General features: G+C 39.4%; 6 protein-coding genes and 1 long non-coding RNA gene across 10 annotated transcripts; 5 read left to right on the top strand and 2 right to left on the bottom strand.

The window, feature by feature from the left end:
• Positions 1-52: 52 nt before the first annotated feature.
• Positions 53-1,345, bottom strand: acyp1 (acylphosphatase 1). The gene is made up of 3 exons (XM_022750245.1): positions 1,257-1,345; positions 961-1,048; positions 53-443 (listed from the first exon to the last, which is right to left on the bottom strand). Exons 2-3 carry the CDS (start codon positions 1,039-1,041, stop codon positions 228-230), a joined length of 297 nt encoding a protein of 98 aa, XP_022605966.1. The 5' UTR covers positions 1,042-1,048; positions 1,257-1,345; the 3' UTR covers positions 53-227.
• A 1,171-nt stretch (positions 1,346-2,516) lies between these two features.
• zc2hc1c (zinc finger C2HC-type containing 1C) lies at positions 2,517-5,049 on the top strand. The gene is made up of 3 exons (XM_022750997.1): positions 2,517-3,136; positions 3,692-3,926; positions 4,260-5,049. Exons 1-3 carry the CDS (start codon positions 2,565-2,567, stop codon positions 4,350-4,352), a joined length of 900 nt encoding a protein of 299 aa, XP_022606718.1. The 5' UTR covers positions 2,517-2,564; the 3' UTR covers positions 4,353-5,049.
• Positions 5,048-13,153, bottom strand: nek9 (NIMA related kinase 9). Of its 2 annotated transcripts, XM_022750243.1 has the most exons (23): positions 12,402-13,153; positions 11,655-11,832; positions 11,498-11,553; positions 11,348-11,418; positions 11,127-11,232; positions 10,463-10,594; positions 10,257-10,367; positions 10,038-10,102; positions 9,868-9,918; positions 9,577-9,769; positions 9,353-9,497; positions 9,047-9,247; positions 8,832-8,878; positions 8,518-8,679; positions 8,317-8,425; positions 8,064-8,225; positions 7,739-7,906; positions 7,597-7,656; positions 7,297-7,484; positions 7,039-7,197; positions 6,808-6,912; positions 6,671-6,724; positions 5,048-6,574 (listed from the first exon to the last, which is right to left on the bottom strand). In XM_022750243.1, exons 1-23 carry the CDS (start codon positions 12,585-12,587, stop codon positions 6,392-6,394), a joined length of 2,892 nt encoding a protein of 963 aa, XP_022605964.1. In that variant the 5' UTR covers positions 12,588-13,153; the 3' UTR covers positions 5,048-6,391. The 2 variants fall into 2 exon arrangements, with proteins under 2 accessions (XP_022605964.1, XP_022605965.1); XM_022750244.1 differs by lacking the exon at positions 12,402-13,153 and having other exon boundaries at positions 11,127-11,230; positions 11,655-11,733.
• Positions 13,154-15,846: 2,693 nt separating this feature from the next.
• Positions 15,847-18,665, top strand: LOC111225950 (C-type lectin domain family 4 member E-like). Of its 2 annotated transcripts, XM_022751014.1 has the most exons (6): positions 15,847-15,929; positions 16,035-16,154; positions 16,339-16,608; positions 16,697-16,860; positions 17,445-17,587; positions 17,954-18,662. In XM_022751014.1, the coding sequence occupies exons 1-6, from the start codon at positions 15,866-15,868 to the stop codon at positions 18,108-18,110; spliced, it is 918 nt and encodes a 305-aa protein (XP_022606735.1). In that variant the 5' UTR covers positions 15,847-15,865; the 3' UTR covers positions 18,111-18,662. The 2 variants fall into 2 exon arrangements, with proteins under 2 accessions (XP_022606735.1, XP_022606736.1); XM_022751015.1 differs by lacking the exon at positions 16,339-16,608 and having other exon boundaries at positions 15,889-15,929; positions 16,035-16,077; positions 17,954-18,665.
• A 1,348-nt stretch (positions 18,666-20,013) lies between these two features.
• Positions 20,014-21,909, top strand: LOC111226154 (CD209 antigen-like protein E). Its single transcript, XM_022751255.1, has 6 exons — positions 20,014-20,126; positions 20,266-20,361; positions 20,773-21,039; positions 21,146-21,312; positions 21,412-21,548; positions 21,669-21,909. The coding sequence occupies exons 1-6, from the start codon at positions 20,024-20,026 to the stop codon at positions 21,820-21,822; spliced, it is 924 nt and encodes a 307-aa protein (XP_022606976.1). The 5' UTR covers positions 20,014-20,023; the 3' UTR covers positions 21,823-21,909.
• A 695-nt stretch (positions 21,910-22,604) lies between these two features.
• Positions 22,605-27,007, top strand: LOC111226152 (CD209 antigen-like protein E). 2 transcript variants are annotated; one of them, XM_022751253.1, is made up of 6 exons: positions 22,607-22,768; positions 23,217-23,306; positions 25,878-26,144; positions 26,251-26,417; positions 26,538-26,674; positions 26,767-27,007. In XM_022751253.1, the coding sequence occupies exons 1-6, from the start codon at positions 22,663-22,665 to the stop codon at positions 26,918-26,920; spliced, it is 921 nt and encodes a 306-aa protein (XP_022606974.1). In that variant the 5' UTR covers positions 22,607-22,662; the 3' UTR covers positions 26,921-27,007. The 2 variants fall into 2 exon arrangements, with proteins under 2 accessions (XP_022606975.1, XP_022606974.1); XM_022751254.1 differs by lacking the exon at positions 23,217-23,306 and having other exon boundaries at positions 22,605-22,768.
• LOC111226153 lies at positions 23,949-24,444 on the top strand. The gene is made up of 3 exons (XR_002665290.1): positions 23,949-23,966; positions 24,057-24,115; positions 24,348-24,444. It is a non-coding gene; the product is annotated as an uncharacterized LOC111226153 (long non-coding RNA).
• Positions 27,008-27,882: the final 875 nt, after the last annotated feature.

Below are 27,882 nucleotides of genomic sequence, written 5' to 3'. Positions count from 1 at the left end.
TCATCAAATAACCCCTTATTGTTGTTACTACAAAAAATATTCAAACATGGAGCCCACTGAGAGAGAGTTTCCATTTATTAATGTAATTACATGTGTTGTACATGTTAAGGAGACCTAACTTACACACACATTTTCAACTCATGTGTTGCCTTCCTAAAAATGAAAATACTAAATAAATAACACATCTGCTTTAAAGTTAATTTTACAGGCACAATATATGGGTTCATTTATTTTACTATGTTAAAAGATGAGTGTTCTAGGCTGTCAACTATTTTCTCATTCTTGAACTCCGCCTTGGTTATTTGAGACTTGGGGCTCCCAGTGGATTTCAACCATTCTTGCATTTCTTTCACCTTGTTGCGTGGCCCTTGTAGCTGCCCCAGAACAGTTCCTGCACCTGTGTTTTGGACCCATCCAACCAGGCCAAGCTTCTTCCCCTCTGCCTGGAAAATGACACAGATGGTTATGATGGAGAACATGGGTAGGATGGGATAGATGTGATTTCATACAAGTAAGAAAAAAGCTGTGCATAAATTATTGAGTAGTAGTTAAGAGTCACAGCTCATGGAACAATTGGACAGGGTACTTATTGTTGCCTAATAGGAGTGGGCAGATCAGTCCCCAAAGTATGAATACTACCAATATAATGTTTGGCAAATCATTGGGTAGTAGCCTGTGAATGATGTATTCATCTCATAAATTATGGCCCATTCTTTCTGGCCTTGGTATTATTTGATATCGAATCGGTTTCCCCAGCAAAACATGTATTACGTAGTAGAAATAAATCTCGACTCAAGGGCAACTTATTAGCTTTTTCTAAAGCTTTCAACTGCTCATCACTGTCTTCATCAGTAAGGATATACTTTGCTGGTGGAAACGTTTGAACAAGCCGGATAAGAGGACCTTGGGTTTTTTGTCAAGGCCAGACTGTGTTCATGAAGACAAGCTCGTCAAACTTACTTGAGTGTATTTCCGAAAAAATACACCCTGGACTCTGCCAAAAATTTCATAATCCACTGAAATTAAGTCTTCATTGGACATAGTGGACCTAGAAAAACACAAATAAGACAGTACTTCAGTGCTGTGTGTTGTGTGTAAGGAACCCAGCATCATGCAGGTGCTACATTACAGCTACAAGCTATGCTAACACTAATTCATTTGTATTCAAACGATTTGCAAGCTAGATAATTCGTAGGTTTAGCTTCATATTTAGACTGTATGAATATGAAATAGCTCGCTATCTGTAAGATAATCACCTGAATATCGTTGGAAATCTGTAAGATGACCATCCAGTTCCAACAGACCTCCGTTTGAAAACATACGGGACTCTGCTTCAGGAAGTGATGTTTAGCGGTCCAATCAGAAAACACCCGAGATACTTGGTCTCTAGGCAACGAGTGTAAACTTGGGATAAAGGAGTCGAAACAGTTATTTCGGGTGCTCTCCGATTTTCATCTAAACGCAGTGTTACATTGAATTCAGACGACTCACAATTGTGTTTTAAATCTGTTAAGAGATTTTAGGAAAATGTGTCAGTTACAACTGGAGTACATACACTGGTAAGTAGAAAGTAGCTCGCTAAAAAAATTTTCCCGGTATTGACCACTTCCATTTGGTTAGCAACTGTTATGCAAAGAAATCAAGATATCCCATATAAGCAGTGTTTTGTTAAAGTATTGTATTAGAGAGTTTTCTAACTACTTTCCCTTTTTTATTTATGCTGTTCATGAAATGAGACATCTACAGACTTGATTAAAAAAAATCCAATCAAGATCCATTTGCTTGTTCTAGAGTTTCCACCGTACCACTTTGTCTTCTACAGCAAATGAACTCATTTGTCATTGAACTGCAGATATTTGAAGTCTCCATTACTTTGAGCATTTCTAGTCCATGTTGGTTTAAAAGGTGAACAGTGACAGCTCATTCTTGACTTGTTAAACAAGTGTTAACCAAACAATTTCCCCTCAAGGTCAAATTACTTGCATGTTCTTGAGCCCTTTTGAGCGTATCACAGTCTTCATCGGCAAGCTTAAGCTATTTTTAAGCAGACATAGACAAAAAGTTCCAAAAGTGCTCAGTGCTCAACTTAGCAATCGTCTTCCGCTAAGAAAGATTGTGTCAATTGTCAATTGTTGTTTTCAAGGCCAAGAATGAAATGTCAAGTTGTACCTAAGCACCTGTGCAATGAACTGTCTATTTGTATCACCTGCTTTCACAGTTTGTATCTTATGGGATTGCTTTTTCTGTATTTGCTCTTACCTGATTTTTTTGACTAGAGACTGATTACACTGACAGAACTGCTTGGGTAACTTGAGACTGACTTGGGTCGCATGCGCTCTTATTTGATACAAATAATCACATACTTGAGATATAACCAAAGCCTTACAGTTCTATACTTTTTTCTATTTTAACCTTGCTCTATTTTCCTGCTTGTTTTTTTTCCTAGAAATTATACAAGAAAAAACCTTTAGTGGCTGATGTGGTGGGCTAAGCTGTCTTTTTGCAAAGATCTATGAACCAACAGATCCATCTCAAAGAAATTACCTTCTACAACAATTGAAGTCATGAGCACATACACAAGAAGAAGTCTCAGTCCTCATGGGCAGCATGATATTCCAGGACAAAGACAAGGAAATGTCTATACTCAAGTTCAACATGGCAGGAGAGCAGATGGAGTAGGCCGCCCATTTCCAAACAAGCCTGTTAGCCACAGAAGACCTCTCAACTCCAGGACACAAGACTCACTTGATCTGTATGATTTTGAAAAAATCACTATTACAAAACAACAAAGAGGCTCTTTTTTGCCCCAAGAACATAATTTAAATGACATCAGAAAGACCACTGGATCCCAGCATACAAGAAAAGACTCACACAGACTGCCCAGTGGAGAACTGCAGATGGCCAGAGCAATTCATGCAAAAGAACTAATGCTACAGGAGAAGCTGTGGAGGGTTGAGGAAGTAATAAGACAAAAGATCCAGAGGGATAGTGTTGCAGTTGCTGCAGGTAATGATGAGATGACAAGTGAGAAGGAGATGCATGATGGGGGACAAGCAGAGAGGGGAAAAGCTCACACAAAAACCAAGCTGTCTGAGCAGCACAGAAGAGAAGCACTGAGAAGCGGAGAAATATTGATGCAGGAAAGAAGGAAGGAGGATGTTAAACAACTTAGGAGGAAGCAAGATCAGAGGAATGAGGACAGAATGAGAAATGCACATGAAGAAGAGGGGGCCAGATGGAAAAGAAGGGAAATAGAAATTGCAGAGTGTCCCCAGTCAAAAAGACCTGGAAATAAAGGGAGTCTTAACAATACAGTAAATAAGAAAAAAGTGAGTGGAGAGCTGAACAAATTGAGATGGGAAAATGTGACAGAGCATATCAGAGGAAAAGGGGATGAAAAAGATCAATACATTAGGGGAAAAGCAGGTGTGGGGCCACAGGATGGACTAGAGGAAGCAAAAGAAAGAGAACAATATAAGAATTCTATAAGCAACATAGGTTGGCCAAGAGAGAAGAAATATATGGAAAGAATATATAAGGACATGCGCTGTTCATATGATGAACAAGACATACCTCAAATAACTCAAGAGAAACTTGCTCATAGACTGGCAATAGAAAACCACAGAGGTGCAGAACGTAAAATATCTTGGGAATCAACTCTCCCACCAGTTTCTAGTCCCTGTCATTTCAGCAGACCGCACAAAGAGAAGCTGGGACTCATGAATAGTACAGACACCAACTTCCAGCTACTTCCTTGCACAATCTGCAACAGAAAGTTTAAAAGTGACAGGTTAGAAAAACATGTCCATATCTGTAAAAAGGTGAGCCGATCACATCGTCAAGTCTTCAACTCCTATGTTAATAGGACCAAAGGATCTGCCATTGAGGAGTTCTGGAAAACTCACAGCAGAAGCAAAACTCCAGAGGTAGGCCAGTAAGATTTTTACCTCTTTAAAGAGCCACTTTACCAATTCATCATGACAACATGGTGACGGGTAGTGATATCATCAGGATTATCTTTGGCATGGAGAATACAAATTGATAACAGAGCCTGCATTACAAATTGGGCATATAGAGTTTGAACGCCATCCGCAAGGAGACTAATGAAAAGATCCTCCTGGTTGCAATATGGAATAATGTAGGATTCAGTTGCTGTTTTTTTTTCTTCCATTTCCCAACTTTAAGGGAATTTAATGCTCAATCAATTATTTTCAGAGAGTATTACTGTCTTTCATTGGTATTTGATGTCTTTTAATCAGGTGTTACAGGAAAAGAGCAAAAGACAGAACCACAAAGTGTACACGAAGGGTCGACTCCCAGCTGGATCTTCACAGCAAAAATTATCCAAGTGAGCCGACATGAACAGACCCAGATGCTTTGGTCCTGGACCAGTTGAACAACAAATCCTCATGTATCAGCACATTAAGTCATCCATCTTGTTATTGTCAATCGTCTCTGAATTGTTTGGTTTTATCCCTTTTGATAGAGACCTCGTCTCCACTGCTTAAATATATTCCCTAACTAAACATAACTGTGTAAGATAGTTTTAGATGCTTTTTATAAGGAAAGCCCGTGTTAATATCAGCAAGTAGAAAAGTTACAGTATATTTTAGCTGACATTGTGGGAAATATTGACTGTACACAAGTAACAACAGACAGATGTTAGTTTTATTTATGGCAAATCAGGAAGCAACAGTGTGACTGTGAGAGGAGTGTTCGTTACTGTTACATCTCCACAATATTTGGTAAACCTCAGTAAAAAGTAAACCACATTTCAAATGCTGTCAACACGTATTAAAAAAATTCACATAAGCCACAGCATTGTCATATTTGCTCTAATTTTGGTTTCAATAGCTCTGACTGTATTTAACGCTGCATTTTACTGCATGAAAACACTGCCAGTGTTATACTGTTGACATCCGACAGTTCACAAGTTAACACAAGTTAAAAGCTTGTAAGATAACTATGACAAAGGGTTTTACACAACACACACAATAAACAAAACCAACTTATCTCAAACAAAAAAATGCAATTGGATATTTGCTTTCACAAATAATGCATTTTTTAAAAACATTTCTGAAAGTACCAAAGACAGATAAAATAGTTAAAAAACACAATAAGAAAAGAACATTAGAGCTGCAAGGTCAGCTAATTCATAAATGCTTTAAATTCCACGTTTTCCACATTCTAAGAAAACTGTTCAAGTGTTCATACATATAGATATATAGACCAACATGTGCGGTGCCAACAAGAATTCAAGAGTCAAAGAAGGCAATAAGAAAAAGTAACCTACTTGTTAAAAAATGAATCAGTAGTTTTGTGTTTCACACAAATGCTCTTTATATGACAATAGAACTTGCAAATTTAAACAGTATATATTTGCATGAGATAACTAGAATAAATTTATAATAGCTAATGTGTCTGGTAAATATGACAAAGTATAGAGACTATATTGTTTTAGGCACTTTAACCTTTTGAGAATAACAGATGAATCCAGAAGAGCACTCAGAGAGACCTCCAAGACAGACCTCCATACACCAGACTTCAGAGAGAGAAAAAAATTAAAATTCAGAGTAAATGATCCAGATCTGCCACATAATTTAATGGGCTCATTCCTGGCCCATGCCCCATCCCTCCACCAAGTTCAGAGCAAATCAGTTGAGTACTTTTTGCGTAACTTTCTGACAAATAAACAGACACAGGTGAAAACATAACCTCCTTGGTGAAGGTAATTGAAATTATCACCAGTAAAGTGACATTTAAGAAAGCTATGTTTTCACATTAAAAGACTGTGCCAACATTAAGTATGGACAACATACCGGCTACCAATCCAGACAGTTGAAGAAAAAGGAAACCTTAAAACCTTAATGGATGAATCAGCAAATGGTTTCCTATTCGCATGAGCTGGTCTTACCTGTTACATGATAAATACTAATATCCAAGGCACGAAGGACTGAAGCCTCAATGTTGACATCATTAAAAGTCAACAATAATACCACCAACACATGGACTTAACATTCACATTGCAGAGTAACACTATGATAAGACTGTCTCTCGCAGGTGTCAAGGTCCAATGCTTCATGTTGAATCCAGCCAACATTTCAGTCTGTGGAGAAACTAGCCAGATCACTGCACCCAGGTGAACACAAGTGTGCATATGAGAGTGCGCAAGGTATCATACAGTATAACATGTGCATTTAAATGTAATCATGCAACTTAAGCACTCAGCCAAACACGTATACTGTAATGTAACCATTGTGAGTGGGCATGAGGATGCACTCTTCTGCACCTCTAACCGAACCACCACTTCCCACTTAACCAGCTTGTAAATTCAATATGTGCTATGAATTGTGACACTTCTCCCATGATCTTGAAATCTACAGGTTGCTGCTCACACACTGGCCCCTGCAGATCTGCTCCCATGGTTTGTGAATCCGCCTCCCCTTCCTCCTCCTCCATCCCCGGGCATACGATCCGAGTGATGGTTTCCGTTACTGTCACATCCTGATTCCCGTAGCGCTGAACAATTAATTGCCGCCCAAAGCCTCTCATTCTCCCTCTGCTGCTCACTGACCTAGACACGGCAAGAATACAGGTTATGCTGTTACAAGTGCACATGGATCAAAGCTGGCTCTGAAGCAGGATGTCGGCTTTGAGAAAACTGTCTCACTTGCTTCTCGAGCATCTGGATTCTCATCTCTTGATGAGCGACTGTCTCTCGCAGCTGCAATATAAACTGTTCAGTTAAGTACTGTGGCAAAGGTATGCTCTCATCGGTTCATAATTTGCTTGGTGTGAATTTGATACCTGTGTGACCTCCCAACTAGCACTGCAGCATACACCTGATTCTCCTTTTTTGCAGATGCGACCCACATCATGTCCATTCATGTTATCACAGCTCATTCGTTTAGTCTGTGGAGACAACCAGAGAGGAAGAAGTTGAAAGCAGACATGAACAGCAATATTGTGAAATGTTAAGTGTTTATTTAGAGTACATAATGTCTAGATCAGTGAAAATAACAGCTATGTTGGCATTACCGATAGGTCTTTCTTACTGCTGACAGCTGCTGCCGCAGCCTTCAGCTCTTTTAGCTCCTCATAAGGTAGAGTGACGCTGTCGGAGAAAGAAGAGAGCTGGTCAGGAGTGGATGGCTCAGACTCTTCTGGCATTGGGATGAACTCTGCGTCCTCAAGCTCCTGTTGGAATTAGGGCACGGTGAGTCTTCATTCAAATGTTTATATTTTCTGATTCAATCAAAAGATTCCTTATTCCTTGGTGCTTTCATCATAACAAACCTTTCTAAGCCAGAGAGGGCAGGAGCTGTCCCCAGTCTGATTTGTCATTGACATCATCGGGGTCTCCATGAGGCACTCCTCTGTATTAACCTCCCGTGTACCCCCAAGAACCCTGTCACGGTACTCTGTTGCTGCACCAGGTTCTATGTCCAGATCCACTGTGGATGTAGACGCCTCCTGGCCCAGTGCTTTATACACACAGACAAGGAGAACACACTAAAACAATGCAGACTTGTTGTTCTGGCAAAGAAAATTAACCAGTACGCAAATCAGTGACTGAAAAGAAAGAAAAGCACTTACCACTACCAACTGATAGTCCACTGCTGTTAGAGCGAATAGTCTTGGAGTTGAGTACTTTCTCTGCAAGGAAGAAAATATATTTATTAGACAGCTGGCTGCTTACCCCAGATTAATGTGCACGTGTCTGGTTCTGATTACTAACCCATTATGATAATGGTGTGCCAGCCACAGCAAGAGAGGTCTGGCACATGATGGAGGGAACCAAAGATTGGTCTTGGCATGGCAGGGCAAACCTCAGAGCCAAATCCCTTTTCATGGGGCATTCCAAGTCGCCCGTTTCCTGCGTTTCCCCATGCAAAGATCTGATTGTCTAATAGAAAATAAAGACGATAAACACACAGGACCAAAAGTCTGCAGCAGTCTGTTCTTGGGAGAAATGAAATTGTCACACAACCGGAAATATTTATATATATATATATATATATATAATTGCCATAGATACCCTGCAGCATTGTATGTGTTCTCACCTTCAGTGGCTGCAATGGTGAAGCCATCTCCACAGGACACTTTAGTCACTATCTTCCCTCCAAAGGGTCCAACAAGGACTTGGACACCATGATGTTTCTTAAAGTCCTTTACACCCAGCTGTCCATACTTGTTGCAACCAAAGGTGATCAGACGACCACGTTCTGTAAAGTCAGAAATCATATGAAATGACATTTCTTTGAAATGGTGACAATTATCACCTGCAAGAGAACTAAACTACTGTTTTTGCAGTACCATCAATTGCAGCTGTATGGGTCTTCCCTGGAGATATGGCCTGGATCGTGTATCGTGACAGCTGCTTTACCAAGGTCAGTGTGGTGATGTACGGGATCCCCTGGTAACCCTGGGTTGGTGAACAGGAAAACCAACATATAAATACAGCTGTGTCCCCTAAAGTCTCTAAAATAATACAGCCCTTTAAGTATAACCCAGTACCTCTCCGGGATGGTTTTTGAGACCAGAGATTCCCTGGTTCAGGCCAAGCTTGTTGAATTCATTGTTTCCACATGCTAGGACTTTGCCGGTTTCTGTCAAATAGAAGGTTCCATCGCTGCTACATGACACTGAGGAGATGATGGCACCTTTAGGGATCTCCACCTGGGAAAACCAGAAAACAGACAGTACTTTTGAAATAAATAGCTACAAATAAGATTATTGTATCATATTGCTTGAAACACTTTGTATCTAACTGGCTCCTGTAAGGCTTTAGTACAGTCACAAATATGCCAGAATGAGGAACAAAATCTTACTTGCATCGGAGAAGAGAAGTCATCCTCACATTCCAGGCCAAGACGCCCTGCAGCAGGAAAACAGAGCAATTTTCACAAGGAACACTTAGTATTACTGTATATTAAAAGGGCCACTGTCTCCACCTGCAGGCTACACATGTAAGAGCAAAAACAACCTGGCAAAAGGCTTAACAGCATCAGCACAAAACAACAGTACATACAGCAACCCTATGTACCATACTCTCCGCAGCCCCAGGAGTAGATTTCCCCACTCTGAGTCAGGACCACCACATGGTTGTCCCCACACGAAACCTGATGGACAGGCCGCTCCTCAAAAAACTCCAAAAGCACTGGCTCCAAAATCTCAATGCCGTGCTCGCCTTCCACTCCAATGCACCCATAATAGTCTGACCCAAACATGTACATCTGGTCCTCATCTGCAAAAGCAGCAGCAGAGGGCTCATTAGAAAAAATTTGACTTTACAGATTTCTCTTTTTTTTCCCCCCAGTTCCTCTTTCCACAGGAAGCTTTCTTCACTCACCGGTGACACAGGCAGTGAAGTCAGCCCCGCATGCCACCTGTCGGATGGCCTTCCCCTGAAGCTTCTCCACCCTCTTTGGCTGCCGGTACGAGGCCTGGTCTCCATGTCCCAGCTGGCCCACCATCTTTGCTCCACCTTGGACATTCTGAGTAGAAAGATGATAAAGTTTCTTGTAGTGAACCACAGGAACAACTAGATTCATTCCATCTGTCCCAAATACTCACAGCCCAAGTGTAGAGCTCCTTTTCCACTGTCACCACTGCAAAGTGACTCTCTCCTGCACACACATGTTGGGCACTGCTGCCTCCTTTAAACGTGTCCAGTTTTTGGGGGGTGAACTTCCCTCCCCCCCAGAAGTACACCTCCCTTGAGCGTGTGGTCACCACGGCAACAGGAGTTTCTGTCACTGTACTCAGCCTATGGTACAGCCATGACAACAAATCAGGTATAAACTCATACTTAAGGGATGACAGACAGGCTATTACAATGGAGAATATCAAACAAGTATAACTTACTTAGGTTTCTTCATCGCTGAATTCAGCAGGGCAACACGCTCTTCAAGCTCCCTAACAAGAATGAAGTTGCCATGGGTGTTTTGACTGTATATTCATTGCATCCAACAGAATCTGAAATATTTTCTTATCAAGACAATCAAAAAACGCTTTTTTCATTTCACGTAACTTACTGTCGGCAGCAAGAGATGTACGGCTGGTCCAGAATTTGCTCAGCTGTAGGCCTCTTTACAGGATCCTGCGACACAAAAAGAACACAGGGACTTACATTGAGATTGATATCCCTCATGAAGGCCAGCTTTTTGATTAGGATGCAGCATTATCCCTGGCATCAAAACCTTTCATTTTGTAATGATTGGAAACAGGAACATCTGATTATTCCCCTGACTCACTTGATCGAGGCACTCATACACCAGCTTGATCAGTGCGGACGAATAAACATCTGAGTTCACTTCCATTGTCCAGTTGCCCTGGACTATTTTCACACAGAGGTTCAAAGGGTTCTGCATGGACACAAAGGCAATCAACTCATTCTGATGAAATAAATCCAATATTCTGATTAATGCAATTAATTAAAAACAATTTTTAGCAAACCTACCGTTGCATCAAATGTTCTTGTAAGAGTTAAGACTTCAAAAAGTACACAACCCATGGCCCAGATGTCTGATTTGAAGTTGTACTTCGCTCCCTGGCACAATTCAGGTGACATGTAATATGGAGTTCCCACACACTGGATTTACAAAGAAAAAGTGCAAAAACATTAGTAAAACATGTACCTGAAGTGATGCAGAAGGAGCTATGCCATGAAATTGTGTAGTGCTATACCTCAAATAGTGAGTATTTACAAAGTAAATTTGCAGTCAGCAAACACCCACAGCCTTTTATAATCTGTGATCAACTATCAAGACTCAAACAACCAGAGCTTCCAAGGTTGGCGAGAGAATATTAACTGTACGCACTCACTGTATTTGTAAGGTACGTGTTTTAATCTCACTGTGTTGGATGTGATGAACTAATCAACAGTTATACCTCAGTTTCAAAGTGTTATAGAAAATGGTGAAGACACTATGCTTTCCTCTGGATTTATGTTGACTGGGGTGCTAAATAATGTGGCAACACCCAAAAAAAGATAACACACACACTCAGGAACCACATAACAACTACACCAAGAGTCAACACAGTGAAGAGAGTATTTAACCACTGCGTCACATTCAGTTAATATTTACTAAATCATGAAAAAAAAAAAAAAAATCACAACTTACAGTCTCTGCCATTGAAAACTCAGAGTCTAGCTTCTTTGCAAGGCCATAGTCACCCAGCTTGATGAGGTCAGTCTTGGTCAGGAAAATGTTCAGAGTTTTGATATCTCTGCAATTAAAACAGAATGGTTCCATTACCAAAAAAAAAAAAAACACTAAATAGAAAGTCATGTTACCTGCCAAATGTTTTCAATAAGGGCATGAAAATGGGCTGCAGATCTAACCTGTGTAATATCCCTGCCTTGTGAATGTGGGCCACTGCTGAGGCAATTTGGTACAGGTACCATATGACCACCTAAAGAAACATGTGAAACGTAAGGATATAATAGTCTGTTTTGCATAAAGTAAACCGGCGTGCAATGTTGCAATCATACCTCCTCAGTGAAAAGTTTCCCCTTCTGTTGGTTGATTTTATCATACAGATTTCCTCCTGTGATGACAACACTGTTTAGCGTTCTGTCACAGCTGAGCAGCATTCAAACTAATCTTTATCAAGTCTTCAGAGTGGACACCGACAGTGTATTTTCTTACCATTGCAATACTCCAACTCAATAAGCAGAGTGTTTTTATCCATGAAGTGGTTGAAGTAGGCTATGATGTTGTTGTGCTCCAGGATGGAGAGGATGCTGATTTCATTCATGACATCTCTGCGCTCCTTTTCTGAGAGCGAGTTTAGCTCCACCTCTTTCCATACCACCAGAGAGTTGTCCTTGGAAAGCCAGAGGAGACATGTCATTTAGTAATGCTGGTAAAGAGTCCCAAAATAGGGTGACTGAAAGCACACAATTATGCCTTTCTACTGTTATATCTACCTGAATAGACAGACAAGGAAAATCGTCTTTTCTGATATATAATTACTTCAAAACACATTCTCTGGAGGAAGGGATGGCAGTATGTGCAGCCAGGATAAAGAAGCAAGGCATGGGAAAGTCATTTATCTTGTTCACACTCAAGAATTTCTCACAGGGGTATGGAAACAGGGGAACAGTGAGGAATTCAGTTAGCCAGACACATACTGTACAGTCAATCACAATAAGCCACAGAGAAAACAAAGATGTAGCACTATTAACTAGACATTTCTGATATAAAGTACTGTATGTAATCAGTATGATTTCAAAGTAGGCAAGGGTTCTCATCATTTCTGAATGTGAGACCCCATGTTTGTCCAAGAAAAAGTTGTGGGGACGATGTAAACTTGAATAAGACACGTTTTCCTTGTCATGTTGTTGTTATTACAGTGAGAAAACAAAATTGTGCTTGGACTGCAACCCGACTTACCTCCGTTCTTCTGTACAGAGTTGCTTCACCAAACGCCCCTCTCCCGAGGATCCGGATAGGAATGTAGTGCAACTTTTCCTCTTCGCCATTAAATGTGCCCAACGCTGATCGCTCACTGACCACAGACCCGCCGCCCAAATCTGAATTTAGCGAGTCGAAATGTCTTTCATAGTCCTCTAGTGACATTTCTGTTTAGGGACTTGTTAGCAGTGATGGAAATAACCCGCACAGGCCTAACGACAACTCTTTCTGAAAGCCCACTACAAAACAACACATGCGTCAAACATGTTATCCGTGTCGACTACAAAAAAGACCTGTCAAAGTACGAGTACAACCAGATGCCTCAAGGCCACTTACAATATACAATGTAAGAAAAATACAACGTATCAAAATGCGTGCAACTAGTGGCTGTACCAGCGTCAAGTAGGGCACAACAACAATTAGGACGTTCAGCCAACTTTTTGAATTTTCAGAATAAAACGCCTACCCCCAGGTGTGTTGTGGTGTATTTTACGATGAAATCCAGAACAGTGCATTTCCGGTTATGTTTAAGTGTCTGTTTAGCTTGACATGGCTGACAATAACAAGAAGAACGTACAGCACCGCTTGGCACAGTAAAATCCTGAACTGATTTGGAAATGTTACCCTACTAAAAGAGGTTGAGTGAGTTCGTCTAACAAATACACAACTACACATATGTTTAAAGTTGGTTGAACTCGTCTGACACTCGACTAAGAGGCAACAACACACCGAAAAAAGTCGTCCATCCTTTCCTGGCGCTCAAACCCGGAAACTGTCAAATTAAACGGTGTCCTTGTTTTGAGGCTTTGTACTCAGTATGTTTGCCCTGTCCTTGCCACTCTATATTTAAAATTGGACGGTGCACAGGTAGGAGATGTAATTCAAGCACTATAGCTATCCATATTTATTTTGTATTTAAGTTAACAATTTTTAAAGTTTTCACGACTTCTGTGGTGCAGTGACAGTGATTTTACAGATGGTATGACACTTCTAATGATTTGATATGTGGGTAAAATCTGTCATTGTACGATTAATTTCACATTTAGATATATTTAGATGTCAGTAGTACATTACCATCATCATTATCAACTGAATAAGGCCTACCTGACAATACAGGGCACTATATTTCTGTATTACAATACAGAAATAATATAAACATTCAGGATTGTCATAAAGCTGTCATACTCATTGATTTAAAGCACTGCCTACAATAGTTTTTTCTCAGACATATTAAAGAGAGACCTGTATCTGAACCTGGTCAGTTATGTTCTGGTTACCTTCAGTGTAAGAAAACGACACAGAGAAAGTACCTGCACCAAGTCTGGTACAGAAGCAGGATATATTCCACATGTGGTGTGGAGTGTACGGTAAGGGGAAGAATGTAGTAAGAAAGGCCAACTGCGCCACCTGGAGAATCACACCCCAGGATACACTATTATTAAACCTTAGCTGTTTTTTAAATGGATATCAGGACCCAGGCTCATTAACTGATAAGACAGAGATGAGTTTTTGGATTCAACCAAAATAATTTATTAGAAACAAAAATGTCAGATAGCAGGGACTGGAGCTGCTGAAAAGGATCATTATAGTAAAGGCAAATGATAATCAAAACAAACATAAGGAATAAAACTATTTTATTCAATGTATCGATTTCTTAAAAAGGTGGGATACAAGATCTTCAAATTTACAAGAAATTTACCAAGGATTGACATGAAACAAATGAAACCAATAATGCAAAATAAACTAAGCAAGACAACTAAGGTAAAACAAGGTGAGCCAAGGTGAACCTAAAAAGAAAGAAACAGAATTAGCTGGCTCACCATGCTGTATAAAGTTATCATTTGAAAAAGGGGCACTACTCGCCACCTCTGGTATGGGGCATGAATGGCCCACTATTGATCAGCCACTCTACAGCTGCATGAGGAGGCAACCCTGAAATAGAGGCAATGCAGGTAAGTGACAAGGTGACTGGTGGGTGTAATTTTTTTTTTTTTTTTTTTTTCACCAATTACCTGCAGCCAATGCTACCAGCCACAATTGACAGGAACCAGCAAGAAACTAATAGAAGCCAGGAGGTGCCCATTATAACCTGGCCAAGAGGAGGGCGTTGGCTAGGGGAAGGAGTCATCCCAGGGCTGTGTTCACAGGCCCTACACTTCCTGAAAGCATTCACCACCACACAAAGCAATACAGTAATGGAAAAGAGAGGGATGTTTCAGCAATCAAAATCCACAAAAAGAGTGAAGAGTGAAGAGGTTTTTGGACTTGACCAGGAATTAGGAGGATGCTGTACAGAGATGTCTACATCACAAGCCCTTAAACACTGTTTCCTCACAATGATCCACCTGCTTAATGAAATGGAAACCAGCTCCTTTGCAGACACTGCCCTTCAGTTTACAAATGTTTCCCCCCTGCATAATTTAGATGAATCGGATGATTCTCTCATCGACACTGAAACAAGTGATAACAGCGGCTCAGCGACAACTGACTGGGTGACAACTCAGAGTTGCAGATATACAGAAAATCTAATTACCACCCATTTGTCAGAAGTGCAATTTTTTTTCTTGCTATCAAAGCAGGAGCATCCCATTCAATCTTCAATAATCTCTTGAAGACTCATCTCCTCTGAGAGCACCTCCTCTTCTAACACCCCTAACATGTCTAACTAGCACTTACTGTAGACTTTCAGATCACGTCCTTGCCTGATCTCCTTGCATGTCACCTTATTGAATAGATGTAGTATTTAGTACTTACTTCAAGGTCTCCTACTGCACTGAAGCTTTAATGCTGTCCCTCACTTGCAAGTCGCTTTGGATGGTCTGCCAAATGAGTAAATCTAAATCTAAAGTTTTAACTTCATTAAATGAATAGTCATTAAGTAAATAGATAGGCCTTTCCAATATGAACACACTGATACTAAACTAGTAATGGCTTTAGTTAATTGCAGTTTCCTAAAACATCTAAAATAACACAGTGCAAAAAACATACAAGAGACAAGATAGCAGGAACACATGTTAGCACACACACACACACATACACACACACACACACACGCACACATACACACACACACACACACACGCACACATGCACAGTTTTGTAATGTTGACAGAGCAGCTGCCCCATACAGATAAAATGGCTGGTAAACTGCCTTGGTGCACTAACAAGTGACACACAATGAAAATTTCTGATTAAAAACCTGAGGACCAGAGGGATATCCAAGAATTTTAAGAACTCAAAATCAGAGAGTAACAAACATTTGAAGACTTTCAGGAGACATTTTCATATAAATCAGATAGATATACAAGCACACATACACACTCACTCTCTCTCTCCCAGACACAGTTTTGTAATATTGACAGAGCAGCTGCCTCACACAGATAAAAGTGACATGCTTGGGGGAATCCTGAGTAGAAACCTGAAGACCAGAAGGCTATCCAGAGATGATTTCAAATGAAGAAGGCAGTAGAGATGGAAAACAATTTCAACAAAGCACAAGAAGCAAAGGTTGGCTTGTGTTATTTAAACTTCCTTCATATTGCTTTTACTAAACCTTCTGCATTGTTATCTATCGTTTACTTTGAGGTCACATCAAAGTATCTGTTTGTTCAGGATCTGTCTCCACGATCAGAGTTGGGTCCAGAAATCTTCCACTGTATCCACTTGTTATCGTGTGTTTAGGACTGCTGAACACTATCCTGCTGTTAACTTCTATTGTTATTGGGATTTACTGTGAGTACAATTGATCCAAAGAAGTTGTTGAATCACTACTTCACTTATTTAGAGTCGGTTTGGCATACAATGTACTAAACAATTCATTAACTAATCTATGGACAACATTTATTAACTGTATCTACCATTTCCATACCCAGCGATATGAATTTCTAAATCTCCTTCTTATCTCTGTTAATCACAGGTGGCAAAGTCAGTGAGGAATCCACTCACCATCAAGTAGGCCTAACAGAAGAATCACTCTTAGTAGAAGTGAATCAACTTCTGATAATTAAGAATGAAGCTTTAATGGCTCAAAAAACTGCTGAACAAACATTACAGCAAGCGTTCAGGAAACACCAGCAACTTAAACTGCAGCTAGAGCAGAACAAGACCGTCAGTGACAGGTTTGAGAGGCAGCTTGAGATACTACGAGTGGAGAAGGCAACACTAAAGTCCAAATCATCTGATTTGTGTGAGAGGTTTATTGCATGAATCTTTAACGTATTTTGGAGTCAAACCATTTCTTGTTGTTGTGCCTTTAACTGATCTTCTTTTAACAGTGGAAAACTGTGGACGATGCCTCCCAGGATGGCTTTTATTAAACACATCGTGCTACTTCCATGCTAAAAAACCATTCAATCCCTCAATGACCTGGGGATCCAGCAGAACAGACTGTATCAGCCGTGGGGCCGACCTTGCTGTGATTGATACCTGGGAAGAGCAGGTGAGTTGTATGCTGTAAGCCAGAGGGGAAATGGTGGGCATATAGGCTGTGATATTCTTTATATTTAATGAGACTTTAAATAAAAAGTCTGTTATCTGCATGGCACAGGCTGACAAAATAATTAAGGCCCCTTCACAACCCTCTAATGATTGATTGGAAAATTTGAACTTTTGACTCAGCCCACCAAAACTCACCAGGAGATACACCACCACCCATACTGCTTGGCAAGAATTAAAAAGTATAAATGGATTTGATTATTGTGTTAACAATCATAATTTGTGTAACTATAGGAAATATATATTTATCATTATAATAATTACATAATTTTTATAATATATAATTCATATTAACACAGTGTCAGATCAGGTTTAATGGTCACTTCATGACTGTATGTAACTTCAAGAGTGTGTGACTGTGTGTTGGACAAAATGCCAGAAACATAATACGTTCAAGTACAGCACCACCACAACTAAAATAACTGTATTGCTCAGCTAATTGTATTTTTCATGGTGAACTCACTGTCGGCCTTTGCAAACTGGTATCAGCATAAGTTCAAAATTCAGACTTCACCTCTGTTTACCTAGGTAAATATTTTTGAGCATCTGGTAAAACTGGAGACACGCTATCGATCATCATGGAAATCGTCTGTGGGAATTTGGATTGGCCTTACGGATATTCAAACAGAGGGCACTTGGGTGTGGGTGAATAATGTGACTCTGGATAGAGGGTAAGAGGTTTAACACTTACCATGCAGTCTTTGTGTGTTAATGAGTTTCAGATCAGTTGATGTAAACATCATAACCAAGGATGAGCAATAGATAGAAATTCATGGAATAGATGTAAAATTACGTAGTCATTTATTATTTTTAATTTCTAATCTTCCTGTATTTTTAATTGTGAAAGAAACACACACAATATGATCACATACTGATTAATACATTTTAGCATATCAACGTGTCAGACAATTTAACATTTTTATTGGTTACCTGCTAACTTGCAACTGTTTGGATTCAAATTAGTCCATCAGAAAATCACCAACAACAGCAACAAAAAATGCATTTATAGTAAAAATATAACTTGAGTCTTGCTTTAGGTACTGGATGCAAGGGGAGCCCAACAACAATCAAGCAGACAGTGAGGACTGTGCAGCACTTAGGAACAAGGACAGTACCATGAGAACGTGGTTTGGGGTAAATTGCCAAGTGCGCAAGGAATGGTTATGCGAAATGGCACCCAGCAATTCAGGCTGACTTTAAGTGTCAAACAAATCATCATATGAGGAGAGAGGACAAAAACCCAGTTGTCCTTCAAAGCAAAATGTGTTGTTTGTTGATTATTTACCCATGAATAAACACATTGATTACATATAAACAACAGTGGCTCTTCACTGCAGTTGTGCTTTAACAGAAAGCAGGCTTAAACCAACGAGGGACTTGACGGCTTATTATACATATACATATACATATACATATACATATACATATACATATACATATACATTTACATATAATTAGTTTTTACCCTGGCAAATCTAAAACAGCAACTTTAATAACAATTCACCCAGATTTGGATTTTGTAAAGTTAAATCACAATAGAGTACTGCAGGGATGACATATTTTTGTAGGCTAACCTGGAAGTTAGCATCACCTAGTTCCCTCGACAAGAAGCCAATGGGATTTTTTACATTGGTTTTTGAATTACTGCAGAAAATAATATGATATGTAGCCTTCATGTTTTGCTCAGCAAGATAATCTTGAACACCACTTTTATGATTTTTGAAGCCTAAATACAATCGCCGTATCTATGCCATAAACATGCATAATAAAGAATGGTTCCTGTTTTTGTTTCTTAGTAATGGTCATCCCTTAAACAAGCTATTTGCAAGTTTTGCTATTGCTCAATGGCTAATGCTAGCATCAACAGCTGTTTACCACTCGAGAGGAAATGTTGTGAGTTCAGCATCAAATGTCATCTCTTTACTCGCCAAGAGCCGTCTCCAGCAATGGAAAGCAACGCTCTTGTTTGACTTCTATTTCTATCTCTTCTAACTAGCCAGTCCCGGCCTGGTTGGACGGTTTCGTTACTTTCCAACTCCAAGTCACTGTAGTGTCCGGTCTGCCCTGAAGAGGTAGCACTGCTCAGAGGATGTATTCTAACCACTTGTCTTATAAATGCAACAATGGCAGAAGCTCTGGGCAAGATTGGTAAGTTAGCAGCTGTTAATGCTAATGTTGGCTGTATAACACTAGCAAAACTTAGAAATATAGCTCATTTAACAAGGACATAAGAACATTTTAAAGGATTATCTCTCAGGGTACTGTGAGGTCAGTTGGTTAAAAAAAAACAAAGAAAAAAATATTACAGCTTAGAACAGGCTGTTCTCAAAACCTCAATGCTTGAGTGAGAAAGGGAGGTCAGCAAGAGGCCTCTGATGGAGCTACAAGACCCATGGCAGAGATACGAGACTTCACAAGTCACAACTTCATGAAGGAGTGGCAAAGAGAAAGTTACTCATGTATTACTCTTGTCTAGAACAGCCAAAGAACATTTTGTGAAACATTGTGTAAAACACTGTGTAGGCCAAATATTAGACATCAGCAGAATCACAGCTTCCCCATCATGAAGCCAGTGACGTGTCCAGGAGGCATGGGCACATTTGTGTAACATGAATTTAGCAAAATGCAGCCTTCTGATAACTGACCTGCCTAGGAGAAGATTTATATTCCAGGAACCCCCAAAAAATCAGAGCCAAAGTTTCACAGAAATTAGATAAAATCTCCTGAAGTGAAGAATCCAGACATCAATCCAACTGATAAAGTGTGGCAGAATTGAAGACTGTTAATGCAACACTTAATGCCCTTAACAGTACATAGTATCTCCAGCAATGGTGTGAACAGTTCTAATGAAGAGTAATGAATAACACTGGGAGTGGAAAGATTTTGTCCAATAATACTGTTGCAAATATTTATTCTAAAGTTTCATTCTATACATATATATTGTACTTTCATTCCATACTCTGAAGTTTAGTTTAAGTATTTCCCCTGGACTCCTACAAATATATATGTCAAAAGTATAGGGGAGGCAAGCTCACTAATACAAGGAAGTACTCACATTCAAACCCACTTTGCTTCTGGGAGGTATAAAAGAGGTGGCAAATAGATGGATGAGCAGTACCTGCAACGCTGCAGCCATGGAGAATCTACACAGAATGGCAAATGACTGGGCAGACAAACATTTCCGCACAGTCTATGAAAATTTTGGACAAGGTATGACTTTGAAATTTCATCCAATGTCTGACACATTCAACATACATTTTAGATCTAGTAAATGTTCAACCATGCCTCAATGATTGTAGCTTTAAAGTCATTGAATGAACTGCAACATTTTTATGGATTGTAATCACAGGTGGATCTACTTTTCCTAACAACCGACGGATTATACTGTGTCTGGCACTATTGAATGCTGTTTTGCTGATAGCCGCTGTTGCCATTGGGATTAACTGTGAGTATGACAGTTGACAAAATGTTTCATTTCCTCTGCTGTGTATTTTCTCTTACATAAGATTGCTGAAAAGACGCTTTTTCACAAAAAAAAAAAAAGAATCTGCAAGATCTTATGCAAAGTTTACAATTGTTTCAGTATGTTCAATACGGAACAGGATAATCATGTTTAAATGTTTTTTTCAACTTCTTTTCATATGCTGTCACTAAAACATTTAAAAGAATATTATTTTTATTTCTTTTTTTTTATACATTTTTGTCCAATTTTCACAAACTTCTTAACAAAACAGAGCAAAAACAATTACAATATCCAACTGTCCATTATAGTAAAATTGATTTTTGACTACACCACTTCACACAGTTTTAAAACAGTTGTTTTTGTCTTTGTGACATTCTGCTTTCACTTCTTCAGGTGCCAAAGTCAAACAGGGTTCCCCCCAGGTTTCCCACTCAGCTGCAACACAGCTCATCGACGAGCTGAACTATCTCCGTAGCAACCACAGCGACGTGATCGAGGCCGAAGAGGAGGCCAAGAAGGAGCTACAGAGGGAGATCAAAAACCATGCACAGCTAAAGGTGCAAATTCAGCAGCTGAAGACCGTGAATAACGGTTATCAGAGACAGATCGAGGGACTGCGAGCAGAGAAGACAGCTCTGCAGTCCAATATGTCAGCTTTGGGTGAGACTGAGTTGTATCATAGTTTATAAAAACACTTTTTATTCCATGTGTTAAGTTAGAAAATGAAAAACACCTAAAGTGACCAGAAGTCTTTTGTTTCTCCCAGAGGGAACCTGTGGTAGATGCCTCTCTTCGTGGACTCTTCTCAACTCAACCTGCTATTTCTTTTCTTACACTGAATCCTCCACTGTCAAGAGGAACTGGCCAGATAGCAGAGCAGACTGTATCAGCCGTGGAGCCGACCTGGTTGTGATTGATAACCCTGAGGAGCAGGTGGGCTGTGAACTAACAAGGATGAGAAAAATTGTAAATAATATTTGAATTTTTACAATTGGGCCCTTTAAAACTCAACTCCTTCGTTTGCTTACACAGAAATTTGTGAGTGAGAGCCTCAAAACTTTGAAAGGTTCCCGTGGCAGCTGGGAGAACGGGTTCTGGATCGGTCTTACTGACATCGAGACAGAGGGGGCATGGGTCTGGATTAATAATGTCACAGAAGTGGAACAAAGGTGATTGATTATTATTAATTTTTTTCACCTTGCCACATTAATTTGATGAAAAAAAGTGATATCCTGTCATCATGACTGAACAAAATGGAGTAACTGTATTTTTTGAATGATTTCTCTAAGGTACTGGATGGATGGAGAACCAAACAACAGCGGAGACCACGGAGAGGACTGTGCGATGACAGTTTATAGATACACTAATCCATGGAAGACCCGGTTTGATGGAAAGTGCAATGAGCATCGGTTACCCTGGATATGTGAAATGCCATCAACATAAACTTTATATACGGTCCTGAAGTACTGCTGAAGCAGAAAACATGAGCATATATTTCAAACTGTCTTGAATAAAATACCATTTAAGGTGTGTGTTATGCTTTTGGGCATTTTTCACTTGAAAATATTCTGACAGTATTTTAGCTTTAGTATTTTAGTCATTATGTTGTATACTTACAGACATCTGTATGCACTGCCAGTAGCTACCCTGCAAGAGATTATATTGTACTTGTTTGGTTGTTTTATATGACCACAAAAAAAATCTACATAATCTCAAATGAACAATATTTATAGACTTTCCAAACCAAGTTTACCAAGTTAGATTGATGTCCAAGTTGTCTAATGCAGCTGCATTGTACTCAGCTATTTACATTTTAAAATGTCTACAATGACTTCAGTATTAAATATGACTAAACTGACCTCTGTGAGTGTGTGAAAGGATGAATTAATGCCACACTGATGACATTCCCAACAACCTCAACATGTTAGCATGCTGATGTTTAGCATTAAGCTCAAAGCACGCACTACTGTGCCTTAGTATGTGGTGCTAGCATGACAGTAGACTCATCCATGAAAGCACCTATGGCAGAATCAAAAAGGCTGTTCAAGAGTAGGACGGACACATGCACACACACTCAGACACACAAAACCTTCCGATCCTGAAAACCATCCCGTGTTCTCCCAGATACATTTGATTCTCTTAAGAAAACATCTGCAAAGCACTCGACATTACTGACTAATGAACAGTTATTTAGGGGTTGATTCACTCTCAGTCCACTCATCCTCTTTGCAATTACAAAAGGAGAAGTCATACAGGTCTTCGGGAAGTACCTACAGTACTGCAATGGAGAATCCACTGGGGAGGACAGATAATGGGCAGAAAATATCATTCATACCAAAGTTTTCTAAAGTTTTCTTCAATAATGATGCAGATTTTCACTCTCGCAATGGTAAGACTTTAAAATCTTCAACAGCGGCTAACACATTTCGTATTTCTTCTCCATGTTTCCTCACTTCCTTCAGCACATGAACCTGTTGGTCAGCCATGAAAGTAGATCATTAAGTAGCTAAATGTTATTATTATTCAAATGTTACTGAATGAAGAGCATTGCTGAGGGTAATGTGTTAGTCTTACTACCAAGCCTCTATGTTTTTTTTCTATAAAATTATATTTATCATAGTTATCACCTATCATACTCTATTTAAAAAATGTGATTTTAAATCAGCAAAAATATTATTGCAAGGGTCACTTCACCCAAATTGATAGGTTTGGATTTATTTGCTACATCTGCTGATTCCTCTTCCACCATCTCAATAAAATGGGTGAGACCAGATTTATTGTGGTCAAAGTATTGAAAGAGTCCATTTGACAAAGCTCAAAAATGACAATATTCACAGGTGGAGATGGATTTAATCGATGGGCTATTCTGTGTCTGGGACTGCTGAACTTTGTTCTGCTGATAGTTGCTGTTGTTCTTGGGATTAACTGTGAGTATGACAGTTCATGTGAAGATGAAACCATTTCTCTCCTCTGAGGCATTTCACAGTGTTTGACTAACCTCAATCGACCCTAAACACACCAGGTTTAGTGCTTATTTTACATTTATATCAGAATGCTTTGATTTTGTTTCATGCAGCATAATCTCATGGTAAATTCTAATCAAATTTCACATCATACTGTGCTACCCACATGTTGTCTATTAGATTTAATAAGGGTTTGTGAAGAGTGTTATCTAAAAATAATTAAAGTGTAGGCCATGAAACCACCCTACTGCAAGAATGAGTCCTAAAACCTAGATATAAGTTAGCATTTCTGCAATTCCAGTTCCCTCATCCTGAAGTCTATGGGTTTCTTAAAACATCATCTAGCTTGTGGTCAACACAAGCTCAAGACATTTTCATGTTTTATTCTATTACATATGACAGTAAATAACCTATTTGTGATCTTTTTTTATGCTTTAACGTGTCTTAAAAAGGCGGTTGCTAACAAGTGGCTTGATGAGACTGGTTGCCTGAGACATTAAACCACCATCTATGCACCAATCAGCCTTTACAGCCTTGTTGTACTCGTGCTCCTGCAAACTACTGACTTTGTAAAAGTCAGTAAGGAAGAGGAAAGTCGCGCCAAACCAAATAACAAATTGCAAAGTAAGTGGTGGTGACATTGAAGTCATGCAACCATGGTTTCGTTCGTTTATAGCCTAATGTGAGCTTTTTACTTCTGGTGAATGTATTTAGGTTTCAAAAATCAAAAAAGTGGTGTTCATTTGTGAAGAATATCTTGCTGAATTAAGCATGTAAGTATCATTAACCTTTGTTTGTCACAGAGCATATTTTCTGAAATAATTCAAAAGCTTATGGAAAAATCCCATTGGCTTTTTGTTGACGGAGCCAGAGTGATGGAAATTCTTTAGGCAGATGCTGATGTTATCAACCTTACAAGAATTTGTTCATCAAGAACACAATCAGTTTGACAGCATCTGAATGTTAAATAATATAGTTGAACATTTCTGCTGACAAATCAAATAGAAATGGGGAAATGTTGCAACCTTGCTGAACCATTATTTTGAGGACGAAGGGAAGTGAAACTTCTAGACATATTGTAAAACAAAGGATGAACTAGGGACACACCAGAAACAAAAGGTAACCATTTCTTTTCGACATTTAAATATAAAGAGTATAAAGATAAATATATTGTATATACTACATACAATTTTGTATGTTATATGAAACTATGACACAACTAATGTTTACCATGTTCACCATCTTAGTTTACCATGTTAGCATTTGAACATTTGCTAATTAGCACTAAACCCAAACCCAAGGCTGATGGGAATGTCATTAGTTTTAAAGGTATTTCACCGACCAAAAACCAAATGTCTGTAACAGACTCCATGCTAATAAATATTGTCAAGATAGTTCAACTCGGTGCTTATCAATGAGCAGGTAAAAACTTTGATCTGCTGTTGGTGCTAAATGAAAAGTCAGTGGATCACCAAAGTCAGTTGTATTTATCATGTAGGAACTGTAAATATGAGGGGCCGCCTGGGGCATTATCTAGATTGACCATGCATATACACATATGAAACCATACTCATTCAGATACTATACTGAAAACCTCACACACATACAAGTGAAAAGATTTTACACACATTATTGAAACCCTCTCACAGATACAACTGAAGAATTATACTCTCACATACACGACTGAAAACCTCATAAAAACTCATATAAACTAGTTCAACCTTTTGCATGTACTTTTGAAATCCTCTCATACAAACGACTTAAATAAAAAGTACACTAGTGAAACCTCACACATATACATGAAAAGCTTGCGCACATACTAGTGAAATGTTCTCATGTACACACCTGAAATTCTCCCTTATAATATTGTGATCGAGCAAGAGGATTTGAGTTGAAACGGAAGGCGTTTTGGTTGAAGCCTATGGTTTGTTTCCTTTTTTTTGTACAGTCTATGTACTTTTCAGTTGTGTATGTCTGAGGGTTTCAGTAGTGTGTGTAAAACCTTTGAACTTGTATGTGTGTGAGGTTTTCAGTATAGTATGTAAATGACTATAGTTTCATATGTATATGCATGGTAATTCTAGATAACGTCCCTGACGGCCCCACAGACGGCCCCACAGACGTAAATGTCTTCAATAGTTAGATATTAGTTAGATATTTCAGTCTGGATGAAAGTGGTGGACTGACCACTCATTGCCATCTCAGGAGCCAAACTGCTAACCACATGAGGCTTTATGCACATTTTATAAATTGCAAATCATTGCAAATCAGTATGATTACGTGTATTACATAACGTTTAGATGTACTGTATGTCAATATAATTATGTTATGTAACATCATTACTCAGATGTTGGCATTAGGTTTCATGAGGGTTTCTGAGGAGTTTGTCAGGTAGTGTATGATAAACCTACAGTGTTGTCAGCCTTTGCCCTTACTCTTCCTGTCTGTAACAAATGTAGAACTGTGAAGATTCACTTCACATAGTTTTAAGACAGTTGTTTTTGTCTTTGTGACATTCTGCTTTCACTTCTTCAGGTGCCAAAGTCAAACAGGGTTCCCCCCAGGTTTCCCACTCAGCTGCAACACAGCTCATCGACGAGCTGAACTATCTCCGTAGCAACCACAGCGACGTGATCGAGGCCGAAGAGGAGGCCAAGAAGGAGCTACAGAGGGAGATCAAAAACCATGCACAGCTAAAGGTGCAAATTCAGCAGCTGAAGACCGTGAATAACGGTTATCAGAGACAGATCGAGGGACTGCGAGCAGAGAAGACAGCTCTGCAGTCCAATATGTCAGCTTTGGGTGAGACTGAGTTGTATCATAGTTTATAAAAACACTTTTTATTCCATGTGTTAAGTTAGAAAATGAAAAACACCTAAAGTGACCAGAAGTCTTTTGTTTCTCCCAGAGGGAACCTGTGGTAGATGCCTCTCTTCGTGGACTCTTCTCAACTCAACCTGCTATTTCTTTTCTTACACTGAATCCTCCACTGTCAAGAGGAACTGGCCAGATAGCAGAGCAGACTGTATCAGCCGTGGAGCCGACCTGGTTGTGATTGATAACCCTGAGGAGCAGGTGGGCTGTGAACTAACAAGGATGAGGGGGAAATACTGTTGAGAACACACAGTGTCAATAAGGGTGAAACGAATGTTTGTGAATTTTTGAAAATATCAACTCCTTCATTTGCTTACACAGACATTTCTGAGTGACATGATAGAAACCATGAAAGGTAACCGTAACGTGTGGGACAGTGGATTCTGGATCGGTCTCACCGACACAGGGACAGAGGGGACATGGGTCTGGATTAATAATGTCACCGAGGTGGAACAGAGGTGAGAGCCACAGACTGTTAATATTGTACTGATTTTGAAATATTATTGATTAAACAAAACTGAATAACTGTATTTTTTTTTTATGATCTCAGGTACTGGATGGAAGGAGAACCAAACGACCAAGGATATCAGGGAGAGGACTGTGCTGTTGCCGTTCATAGTTCCTCTAGTCCCTGGAAGACCCGGTATGATGGAAACTGCCAGAAGAAAAAGATACACTGGATATGTGAAATACCATCAAAATAAACCTTGGATACATTCCTGGCATACCGCTGAAGCAGAAAATACAGGCACATGTTTGTAAATGTCTTTAATAAAATAACTTTAAATGTGTGTTACGTCTCAGAGACTTTTTTTCCACTGTGCTCTAACAGTTGTCACCAAGTCCACACCGCTGGCTGTTATTCTGCAGGAGAGGGTTTCTTTTTTTATTTATTGTTAACCAGGAAACATCTATTTCTGGAGAGCAAAATAGTGGGATACTAAACAGTAAAGCAGGGAAACATATACTGACAGCATGGAAGAAATTTCAGAGGACACACACACACACACACACACACACACACACACACACACACACACACAAGTGGGGCTGGATTATTCAACCAAATGGACATAAATTTCAAGTGATTTTCTAAAGCAAACTTCCAAGTTCACACTCACTCAGCTGACTGCTCTTCGGCAACAAGATGATAAATATGAAATCTGACTCAAATGAGAAGCACTACACAAAAATAACAGCTTTTAACATGGCTGCATGATTTTAGGGATTAAACACATTCATTTAAAACAGGGGCATTCGTTTTGAAAATGATTTATAAATTACGAGTTCCATGGCCTTTAATGTGATGAGGTAATATGCAGAATTTGATTAACCCTCTGCAGCATGTTACATAGAAACTCTTAGGGATTCTTGCTCTCGCTGTTCCTTCACAGCAAAACTGTGTGTAAAAGCCGTATTAAGTTGTGAGATTTTGTGAAATGGCAGCCACAGGTTTGCTACATGGTAATTTGAATACAGAGAAATTAATTTAGGAATATGCACCAAGTAAGTATCAACTGAAACAATGAAGGTAGAATCCACCATAAGGCCCTCATTATGCCCTCATGTGCCATTGCTTTAGTAGAGCATGTTTCAATCTTTCTATTAAGATACTTGTTCATTCTACAGAACTCTGTACTAGGCCTCTACTTGGGTACTTACCTTG

The sequence above is a fragment of the Seriola dumerili genome, unplaced genomic scaffold, assembly GCF_002260705.1.
Source record: "Seriola dumerili isolate Sdu_G_001 unplaced genomic scaffold, Sdu_1.0 BDQW01000149.1, whole genome shotgun sequence".
In the NCBI taxonomy this organism is placed as follows: Eukaryota; Metazoa; Chordata; class Actinopteri; order Carangiformes; family Carangidae; genus Seriola; species Seriola dumerili.
The sequence above is the reverse complement of the archived record's forward strand: the minus strand, read 5'-3'. Positions and strand labels throughout refer to the sequence as shown.

Coding starts and splice junctions, on each gene's coding strand:
- acyp1 (XM_022750245.1), bottom strand. CDS start 1,041: ATGTCCAATGAAGACTTAATTTCAGTGGATTATGAAATTTTTGGCAGA. Junction 444..960: donor TTTTTCGGAAATACACTCAA/GTAAGTTTGACG, acceptor GTCATTTTCCAG/GCAGAGGGGAAGAAGCTTGG.
- zc2hc1c (XM_022750997.1), top strand. CDS start 2,565: ATGAGCACATACACAAGAAGAAGTCTCAGTCCTCATGGGCAGCATGAT. Junction 3,137..3,691: donor AGAAGCGGAGAAATATTGAT/GCAGGAAAGAAG, acceptor CTGTCATTTCAG/CAGACCGCACAAAGAGAAGC. Junction 3,927..4,259: donor GCAGAAGCAAAACTCCAGAG/GTAGGCCAGTAA, acceptor TCTTTTAATCAG/GTGTTACAGGAAAAGAGCAA.
- nek9 (XM_022750243.1), bottom strand. CDS start 12,587: ATGTCACTAGAGGACTATGAAAGACATTTCGACTCGCTAAATTCAGAT. Junction 7,907..8,063: donor CACCATTGCAGCCACTGAAG/GTGAGAACACAT, acceptor ATTTTCTATTAG/ACAATCAGATCTTTGCATGG. Junction 6,913..7,038: donor GCAGTAAGAAAGACCTATCG/GTAATGCCAACA, acceptor TTGTCTCCACAG/ACTAAACGAATGAGCTGTGA.
- LOC111225950 (XM_022751014.1), top strand. CDS start 15,866: ATGATTTCAAATGAAGAAGGCAGTAGAGATGGAAAACAATTTCAACAA. Junction 15,930..16,034: donor ACAAAGCACAAGAAGCAAAG/GTTGGCTTGTGT, acceptor CTGTTTGTTCAG/GATCTGTCTCCACGATCAGA. Junction 16,861..17,444: donor TTGATACCTGGGAAGAGCAG/GTGAGTTGTATG, acceptor CTGTTTACCTAG/GTAAATATTTTTGAGCATCT.
- LOC111226154 (XM_022751255.1), top strand. CDS start 20,024: ATGAGCAGTACCTGCAACGCTGCAGCCATGGAGAATCTACACAGAATG. Junction 20,362..20,772: donor TGTTGCCATTGGGATTAACT/GTGAGTATGACA, acceptor TCACTTCTTCAG/GTGCCAAAGTCAAACAGGGT. Junction 21,313..21,411: donor TTGATAACCCTGAGGAGCAG/GTGGGCTGTGAA, acceptor TTGCTTACACAG/AAATTTGTGAGTGAGAGCCT.
- LOC111226152 (XM_022751253.1), top strand. CDS start 22,663: ATGGAGAATCCACTGGGGAGGACAGATAATGGGCAGAAAATATCATTC. Junction 26,418..26,537: donor TTGATAACCCTGAGGAGCAG/GTGGGCTGTGAA, acceptor TTGCTTACACAG/ACATTTCTGAGTGACATGAT. Junction 26,675..26,766: donor GTCACCGAGGTGGAACAGAG/GTGAGAGCCACA, acceptor TTATGATCTCAG/GTACTGGATGGAAGGAGAAC.